This window comes from Gymnoscopelus microlampas (assembly GCF_963454915.1).
Source record: "Gymnoscopelus microlampas genome assembly, chromosome: 12".
Classification (NCBI taxonomy): Eukaryota; Metazoa; Chordata; class Actinopteri; order Myctophiformes; family Myctophidae; genus Gymnoscopelus; species Gymnoscopelus microlampas.
The window spans coordinates 52977156-52987155 of record NC_139949.1 but is presented as its reverse complement, the minus strand read 5'-3'; the positions used below and the strand labels follow the sequence as shown (position 1 = coordinate 52987155).

The 10000-nt window shown below is 46.6% G+C and overlaps 1 protein-coding gene across 1 annotated transcript in view; it reads right to left on the bottom strand.

Moving 5' to 3' along the window:
- The window catches only part of lrch2 (leucine-rich repeats and calponin homology (CH) domain containing 2), a gene marked incomplete at its 5' end in the record, with an annotated part of 71143 nt that overhangs the window by 46220 nt on the left and 14923 nt on the right, over positions 1-10000 (bottom strand). The window contains one exon of the mRNA XM_084074404.1: positions 1861-2005. Coding sequence (XP_083930530.1) covers positions 1861-2005 — 145 coding nt within the window. The remainder of the gene's footprint in view (positions 1-1860; positions 2006-10000) is intronic.

Here is a 10000-nt window from a genome sequence, read left to right as displayed (position 1 = left end):
ATGCGGCCCCCGCCTTCACCTAATGCGGCCCGCACGTTAATATCAGAACACTGACAAGAATGAATACAAACATGACCCGCTTTAATGACTTCAGTCTATATTAGCAGCTTACTGGCTAGTATAAAAATGTTTTCCTCTTTTTTTATGTCCAATGTATTTGTATTTAAGTTAACATAAGTAATAACTAAGCTAAGTTTAAGTTATAAGTATAACTAAATGCATTTGAAATAAAATAAAAAATAAATCAGGATTCCAATTAAAATACAGCACAAAAACAAAAAACAGCATTCCAATTCAAAAATAGCAGAAATAGCAGATCTACAAGCTCAAAACGCGTCGCACTGCGACGCGTTTTGAGCTTGTAGATCTGCTATTTTTGCTACTTTTGTGTGACATAGAATGGACCCGACACTATATGCAATGTGTCCCTCTGGAGTGAGTGTGTAAATATAGTGGCCCTCTGCATCATCAAAGACGCATCACCCCGGCTCTGGCTGCTGCATTCAGTTCATTCAGTCATTCAGTTCATTCCATATAGTAGGCTATAGTCAGTGATGTTATGCTCATTTGAGAAGTGGTTGCTCTCTATTTTAATGACCGACGCGCACGTCGCTTAACACCTACAGTACAGGTCACACAATGGGCAATTGATATGCATATAGGCTAATTCCTATGTTAATGTACCTGGCGTGAGTCGGGAGCCTTTGTAAACTTTGATGAAGTGTGAATTTAAAGTAGTTTTAAATCTATGCGTGTGCCTGCACGTCCCCCTGGCCAAATAAGTGGTTGCTCGGCGTGCAACCCCGTCCACTGAGCATTGCACCCCTGGCTATAGTTGTTGTGACTGCTAGTAACTGGGTTGGTCAGGTCATTTTAAAGGAGCATTTCACCACTGGAAGAACTTACAGTCACTCAATGTTAATATTTGTAGTAGATTACCCTATGGCCAGAAAAATATAGAAGTCTGTGTGTTTGACTTCGGTTTGACTGGACTGCTGCATTACTACAATGACCATAATGCTTTGGGGCACTGTCCTTCCTTCTGGGGAGGGGAGGCTGCGTGGGGGTGTGGTCTACATTGTAGTCAGGAAATAAGGTGAGATAAAGAGACTATGACTCAAATGAGTGTCTGAGGATATGGATAAAAATCTAAAAATACAGATAAAACACAAAAAAACACACCAGGATCATGTTTATGGGTCCTAGACCTAGATAAAAATAGGGGAAATGTCCCTTTAAATTAACGTTCAGCTCAAAGGAGAAAAAGAGGAAATGAACCTCAGTCAGTCTTCTCCTCTGGTCATGTGATCTTTGTTTGAAAGAGGAAGTCACAACAGAATGAAACAGGGTCATAGTCCACAGTCCAAATGTTTGAAAATAGCAGATCTACAAGCTCACAATTGTGAGCTTCTAGATCGGCTATTTTCAAATGGCAGAAACATATATAGGGCTGAAGTGGTTAATGTATGTTTTGTTATAATAATCTAAATCTACAAAGTAACTAGTAACTAAAGCTGTCAAATAATTGCAGTGAAGTAAAAGTACACTATTTGCCTATGAGATGTAGTGGAGTAGAAGTAAAAGTATTCAAAATGGGAAACACTCCAGTAAAGTAAAACATCCTCAAAAGTGTACTTAAGTACAGTACTTAAGTAAATGTACCTAGTTACTTTACACCACTGTTTCTGTGTAATACAATATTCAATCAATCAACGTGAGCCAGAGTGGACCAACCTGACGTTGAGATAGGTCAACATCTGCAGGTTGATGATGGCCTCTCTCTGCGTGCGTGCGCGTGCGTGCGTGCGTGCGTGCGTGCGTGCGTGCGTGCGTGTGTGTGTCAGAGTGGACCTACAGTACCTGACGTTGAGATAGGTCAACATCTGCAGGTTGATGATGGCCTCGGGGATGACCTTGATGCAGTTGTGGTAAAGGTTGAGGGTCTCCAGAGGAGAGAACAGACACACCTCAGGGGGGATCTCTGACAGACGGTTCCTGGACAGGTCTGTGAGCGGAGAGAGAGCGAGAGAGAGAGAGAGAGAGAGAGAGAGAGAGAGAGATTTTTTTAAAGAAGAAGGGATATATGTCTGTCTGTTTTTACATTTCTCAGTCAAAATGCATGTATATCACAGACCTGGCACTGTGCCTGTGTGGCCTGGCATCACAACACCATTCATTACATTACAGTCATTTAGCAGACGCTTTTATCCAAAGCGACTTACAATAAGTGCATTCAACATAGGTAGGGAACGACACTACTAATCACCAGAAGTCTTTAAGTGCATTTTCTGCAAACACAAGCAACCAAGAGTATACCTAGCGCTAAGGTAAAAGTGCAATATAACAGCTACCTACTTTCTTAAACAGATGAGACAAAATAGCAAAATCAAATGAGCAGGAGCTAAAACAAATAAGTGTATCGACTAAACAAGATCCAATAAAACAATACAACAATAAAACAAGAGTTCGTACAACTAGTTAACAACAAGCAGACAAGGCAAAGAGGAAGGGTAGTGTTTCCTGAAGAGGTGGGTTTTCAGCCTGCGGCAAAAGATGGGCAGTGACTCTGCTGTCCTGACATCAGTGGGAAGTCCATTCAACCTGATTTCTCCGTTTCAATATTTGTATTAAATAAAAACAGTACATCTCCTCCCTCCCAATTAGTCCGACGTCTATCTGGACTCCTCAGTCACACCAACCCACACAACATGTGACCACCTCTCATCCCCTATGCATGGTGCTGGAGGACAGCCATGCTAACCTGATTCATGAAGCCGTTATCTCTGTTTCACCATAAACACTGTGAACAATGAGGGCGTACACACATCCACGGAGCGCTGCTCTGTAGACTCAGTCAGCTGCAGTCACTGACTGCTCACACGTTACTCTTTTACCTGGCTGTCACTGGCTGGCAGTTTGGTGACATTGTTTTTCACGACCAAGTTAGTGTTAGTTAGTGTTGGCTAGTGTTGGCTACTGTTAGCTAGTAATAAACCAAGCAGGTAAAGAGTAACGTCAACAGACGGACGGAACCGCAGCAGCAGCTGACTGAGTCTGACATCACAAGTCAATAGTGGCGCCACCTACAGGGCAGCGCTCTGTGGATTTGTGTGTATAGACGAGCCTTTCAGCACGACTTAGGGTGGCATTTCAAAGACACACACACACACACACACACACACACACACACACACACACACACACACACACACACACACACACACACACACACACACACACACACACACACACACACACACACACACACACACACACACACACACACCTGAGTAGTTTGCCCTACAGCAAATATGTATACAGTAAATAGCAGTGGTTCTCAACCAGTGGTCCGGGGACCACCGGCGGTCTTTGAGGGGGTTGCAGGTGATCCCCAGCTAAAATGGAGAGTTGGTAACCAAATGGACCCTTATAGATCTTTAACTCTTGAGAGTGTAAAATGAAACCAAATGGACCCTTATAGATCTTTAACTCTTGAGAGTGTAAAATGAAACCAAATGGACCCTTATAGATCTTTAACTCTTGAGTGTAAAATGAAACCAAATGGACCCTTATAGATCTGTGGACAAAATCTTATCCAACGATAACAACATATTCTAAGTGTTGGGTCTGAGAGTATAGATCTCATCACACGGTTCAGTGGCTCAAATGCCCAATAAATACTGGACCTTGATATGAAAAGGGTTGAAAACCACTGATACATAGAGATGATGTTGAATGTCTATCAGGAAAACATATCAGGACGCCATTGTACAAGTCAGGGAGGAGAAAGAGGGCTGAACCAACTCTTCGAAAGACAAAAAAAAAAAAAAAGTGTGGCCGAAAATGTGCATTTAGTCAAATATCTCCACTTTCCCATGAGTTGAACACATTTCCCTACCAATGATCTGAACCAGTGGTGACTTTTTCATGTCATGGACCCCCAAAAATTATATGTATTTTAATACATACGTATTATACGTCAATGGCACTGGATGAGTTAAAGCCATCGCGGGTGGTTAGTTGTGAACGAAGGTTTGAATGGCCGCCAATTCAAACCTGATGTTGTGGGGGAGTTCAGACTGATCCAGATCGTACCCAACGACCGCCAGCTTGCATAGCGTCTTCAGACTAGGACTCAAGTCCAGGACGCACAGGGTGTTGTGGGGGTTCCTCTGGGGAGGATCGTCGTCCTCTTGGGAGGATCCTCCCAAGAGGACGATACGATCTCCCACCAGGCAGCTCATCCCGGCCGTCCCGCGTTTCCCCTGGGGCTCAGACTTCGTCCAGGAGTCGGTCTCTTGGTTGAATCTCCACAGATCCTTAAAGGTGTCGCTATGTGATGTATATGAAGATGTTTTACCACCAAAGACATACAGTTCTCCTTTGTAGGCGAAGGCTGAATGAAAAATGTTGTTGTAGAGAGGAGGTGGTAGAGACGGCGTGCGGCTCAGCCAGCAGTTGGTCTCAGTGTCAAACACTCTGATCCCGACGCAGTCCCTCTGCCCGGAGGAGAATTCAAAACATGAGTGGCATTTGGTCTCTAATACAAACATCTTTGTCCCGATGATGGTGGCAGAGGACCACGTTGAACTAGGCCACGTTGAACTAGATGATGGAGTTTCTCTGGTGTTAATTAAAGACCAGACCATTGTGGTGGTGTCCAACTTGTACGTGTCATGAGTGTATTCACCCGTACCGGTCCATCCTCCACAGATGAACATGACCTTCCCCAAGACACAGGCGGAGGGGTAGCCCCTCCCCTCTGGAACGGTCCCGGAACTCTCGGGTTTGAACCATCTGTGGGCGTCGACATCAAATGCGTAAAGCACGTCGCCGCGGCACCTCCTCAATACTGTAACTGAACGGGGGGAACACTCAAAGGTGCCCTTGGATTTGAAGGACATGATTGGGAATGTATTAAGATTCAATTCCCTCCGAGTTGCATACCCGCCCCAGATGTAGATGCTACCTTCTATCAGCACGGCTGTGTGGCCTTTGCGCACCCAGCGATCCTCAAGGTGGCCACCATGTCCTCTTTCAGACGTCCCTGCGGGGAGCAACGTCACCCAGCGCAAAGAGAAAGTGTCCAAGACGTGCATGTCGATCTGATAGTTGTCGTCCGTGTGGGTCTCCGCGTCACAGAACACTTCAAAGACGTACAGCTTGCTGCGTCCAACGGCTACGGCAGCGTAGCCAGGACCCGCCGGACCCGACATCACTGTGTTGACCGTCCAGTGGATCATGTCTCTCTCTGTCTGTCTGCCTGGCTGTCCCTATATGTCTCTGTCTGTCTGTCTGTCTGTCTGGCAGTCCCTGTCACTATATGTCTATGTCTATCTGTCTGTCTGTCTGTCTGTCTCCGTCTGTCCCTCTATCTCTATGTCTCAGTACTATGTGTCTCTGATGTCTCTCTGTCCTGTCTCTGTCTCTCTACAACACTAGTGAATCATTCAACATCCTTAATCACCTTTTATATAAGTCTGATCAGAGCCGAGGTCTGACGTAACACACAACACAAACTGTTACCATGAGAACTATCCTACGTATAAAAACAGTGGTGGAGAAAGTACTCAAATGTTTTACTTAAATAAAAGTATCAATACTGTCCTGGGCGTGACGATACACTGCAAACGAAGGCTGTAGAGAGGTAGACCCTTACCCTCAGCAAGGGCCCTTTGGCTAAGGAAATGTCCCTACTGACAGACCTGGTCCTTCTGCATGCTTGTATGGTACATCCGATGGTACCCAGTCTAGACAACACATGGGATAGGAGAGGGAAACTCACGTGATCGCAAAAAGAAAACATCCCGTTCACTTCCTTGTTATTCGATTTGGGGGAAAGAAATGCTTTTTCTCTGCGTTCTGTTGTTTTTGGGGTGAAAACATCTTACATTCAACTGACAAAGACTATGGAATGGATTATTGTGGTGTCACATCTTTGTCTCAGAGTCAACGAGACCCCCTTACGTCTCTTAAAGTGATCGGTGGGTGGATCGTTGTGAAGAATACTATTCTAAGATTGTTCAAAGGTTAGAGAAAACGCTCGGAAAGTCGCTGGCAGTGTCTTAGCACACAATGTATTTTTTTTCTGGCAGTCAAAGACTTAAAAGGTCTTGCAAAACGTCCCTTTTCCTTCTCATCTTTGTATCAGTCTTCGGTCTGTGGCAACGGGCCATGACTCTTTCTCTGGTTCATCTGGTTGGAAGGGATGTTCTCTCCGCTGCCGCCCATGGCCGCTAATTCAAACCTGACGTTGTGGGGGAGTTCAGACTGATCCAGATCGTACCGAATGACCGCCAGCTTGCATAGCGTCTCCAGACTAGGACTCAAGTCCAGGACGCACAGGGTGTTGTGGGGGTTCCTCTTGGGAGGATCGTCGTCCTCTTGGGAGGATCCTTCCAAGAGGACGATACGATCTCCCACCAGGCAGCTCATCCCGGCCGTCCCGCGTTTCCCCTGGGGCTCAGACTTTGTCCAGGAGTCGGTCTCTTGGTTGAATCTCCACAGATCCTTAAAGGTGTCGCTATGTGATGTATATGAATATTTTTTACCACCAAAGACATACAGTTCTCCTTTGTAGGTGAAGGCAGAATGAAAAATGTTGTCGTAGAGAGGAAGTGGTAGAGAAGGCGTGCGGCTCAGCCAGCAGTTGGTCTCGGTGTCAAACACTCTGATGCTGACGTAGTTCCTCTCCCTAAAGTAGAATTTTAAACGCGAGGATTGGCATTTGGTCTCTAATACAAACATCTTTGTGCCGATGATGGTGGCAGAGGGCCACGTTGAACCAGGCCCCGTTGAACCAAGCCACGTTGAACTAGATGATGGAGTTTCTCTGGTGTTAATTAAAGACCAGACCATTGTGGTGGTGTCCAACTTGTACGTGTCATGAGTGTATTTAATCGCACCGGTCCATCCTCCACAGATGAACATGACCTTCCCCAAGACACAGGCGGAGTGGTAGCCCCTCCCCTCTGGAACGGTCCCGGAACTCTGGGGTTTGAACCATCTGTGGGTGTCGACATCAAATGCGTACAGCACGCCGCGGCACCTCCCGTATACTGTAGTTGAACGGGGACCCTCAGAGGTGCCCATTGAGCTCATTGAGCCCATTGAGCTCATTGAGCCCATTGAGCCCCTGGATGTATAATCGTCGGAATCCGATTCCCTTCGAGTCACGAACCCGCCCCAGATGTAGATGCTACCTTCTATCAGCACAGCTGTGTGGCCTATGCGCACCCAGCGATCCTCAAGGTGGCCACCATGTCCTCTTTCAGGCGTCCCTGTGGGGAGCAACGTCACCCAGCGCAAAGAGAAAGTGTCCAAGACGTGCATGTCGATCTGATCGCTGTCGCCCGTGCGGGTCTCCGCGTCACGGAACACTTCAAAGACGTACAGCTTGCTGCGTCCAACGGCTACGGCAGCGTGGCCAGGACCCGCCGGTCCGGACATCACTGTGTTGACCGTCCAGCGGAACATGTCTATCTGTCTGTCTGTCTCTGTCTGTCTGTCTGTCCCTGTCACTATATGTCTCTGTCTGACTGTCTGTCTCTGTCTGTCCCTCTATCTCTATGTCTCAGTACTATGTGTCTCTGATGTCTCTCTGTACTGTCTCTGTCTCTCTACAACACTAATGAATCATTCAACGTCCTTAATCACCTTTTATATAAGTCTGATCAGAGCCGAGGTCTGACGTAACACACAACACGAGCTGTTACCATGAGAACTATCCTAGGTATAAAAACAGTGGTGGAGAAAGTACTCAAATGTTATTAGTGTGTGTCCCTACTGACAGACCTGGTCCTTCTGCATGCTTGTATGGTATGCCAGATGGTACCCAGTCTAGCCAACACATCGGATAGGAGAGGGAAACTCTGATTCCAAACCACATGCTGCCTGGCAGGTCATTCCTCTTAGGAACAGGCTAGGAGAAGGTAACTCTGACCCAAAATCCACCCGCTGCCTTGTAGGCTATGTCTTTCTAAGCAAAGGCTAGGGGATGCACACTTCCGAACAACAAAGCTGCACCTTCTTGGGCCGTCCTACACGTGGCAGTTTCTGCACCATTTGGGCCATGACCCTCTGAAGGCGAGAGGGTGGTGAGAGGACTGCACGACCGCTCAACACCTAAAACAATCTGCTGGTAAGACATGCAGGTATCCTGCCCAAGACAACTGACACCCACACCAGCCCATACCAAGCTCTTCTTACTCATGGACTTCAATGCCCCTGTGGGATCAGACCATGTTACCTGGCCAAACATTCTTGGTCGCCAAGGCAACGGCAGTTACAATTCCAATGGCCTACGCCTGCTGTCTCTATGTGTGCAGTATGAGCTGTCTATCACAAATACCCTCTTCCAACAAGCCCACAGATACAAGAACACCTGGATGCACCCCAGCTCCAAACAGTGGCACATGGTAGACTACGTCATAGTCCGCCAGAGAGACAGAGGTGACGTGCACATCACACACTGCATCAGAGGTGCCTGAATTTTTGACTTTTACTTGTAACAGAGTATTTCCACATTGCAGTATTGATACTTTTACTTAAAGGACGACTTCACCGATGTTCAACCTATCTTCATATATACTGTAATTGGTCCTCACTAATACTCATGATAAAATGGTACAATTCTTTTCTACTCTGTCTGTGTCTCAGAGGAGGGCTGTGGACAGTTCAGAGTCCCGTCTACCAGTGACATCATCAATGGGGAATCCAAGCTAATAGAAACTGCAGGCTTTCTATTCCTAGAAAGTTGCAATGCAATAAAAGAAGCCATTGTTCTCGTGTTAATAAAAATCTAAATAAGAAATGTGAAATCTTGTTGGGAAAAAAAATCATGCCTAACGATGATGTCACTGGTAGACGGTTTCTGGACTGTCCACAGCCCTCCTACGAGACACAGACCAAGTAGAAAAAAATAGTACCATTTTATCATGGGTATTAGTGAGGACCAATTATATGAAGATAGGTTGAAAATCGGTGAAGTCATCCTTTAAGTTAAAAAAAATGTAGTACTTTTTCCATCACCCCTCTCTCTGTTCTTTCTGTCCAGAGGCTGGACCACACATGGCGTCAGAAACAGCAGATCCTTCACAGCTAAAAGGTCCAGGGTTCGATTCCCGCCGGGGATGCTTTGAGCGCTGGGGGGCGTGTCCTCTCCTCCGCGTCATCAGTGCCCATACCCTATAGGTGAGGTTGGTGAAAGGGCCTTTCTGTGTGGAGTTTGCATGTTCTCCCCGTGTCCCCTAGGGCAGTGCTTCTCAAACTTTTTCATGCCAGGGACCCCCAAATTGATATATATTTGGCCGGGGACCCCCATCTGAAAATATGTTGTGCCAGGGACCCCCCAGAAGCAAATATTTGTGTTAAAATGTTCGCTTTAAAATAAATATATTCAAAGATTTGCACAAATCTTCAAGATTTTTCAAAAATAGCAGATCTACAAGCTCATAGCGCGGCACTCGGTGCCGCGCTATGAGCTTGCATGCCGCGCTATGAGCTTGTAGATCTGCTATTTTTGAATAGCCAAAGTATAAAAGGTTAAAACTATTGTGATGCTATTTTCACACATTTTGCTGGGGACCCCCTGGAACTCCCTCAAGTACCCCTGGGGGTCCCCGGACCCCACTTTGAGAACCAACGCCCTAAGGTATAGGTACCTTCACAAAAAACACGCAGTAACCCTGGTCTCTATACTGCCTCCCCCTGGTCAGACGGGGCGCCTGATGGAGGGGAAAGGAACTGGTTGGAATAACGTGTTCCTTCCACGCGCTACTACGTTCTACCGGGGAAACTCCCCCCTGTCAGGTGATAAGAAGCGGCTTGCTAGCATCTCATGCATTGAAGGAGGCATGAGCTCGGCTCTGGGCTCTCCCTAGGCTGGCAGAGGGAGTGTAGCGCCCAGGATTACTTAAGACAATTGGCACTGGGTGAAAGAATTGTGGGAAACAATCCTGTCTAATGCATTTAGCTCTGGTCTCTGGGGGTGTTAGACAGG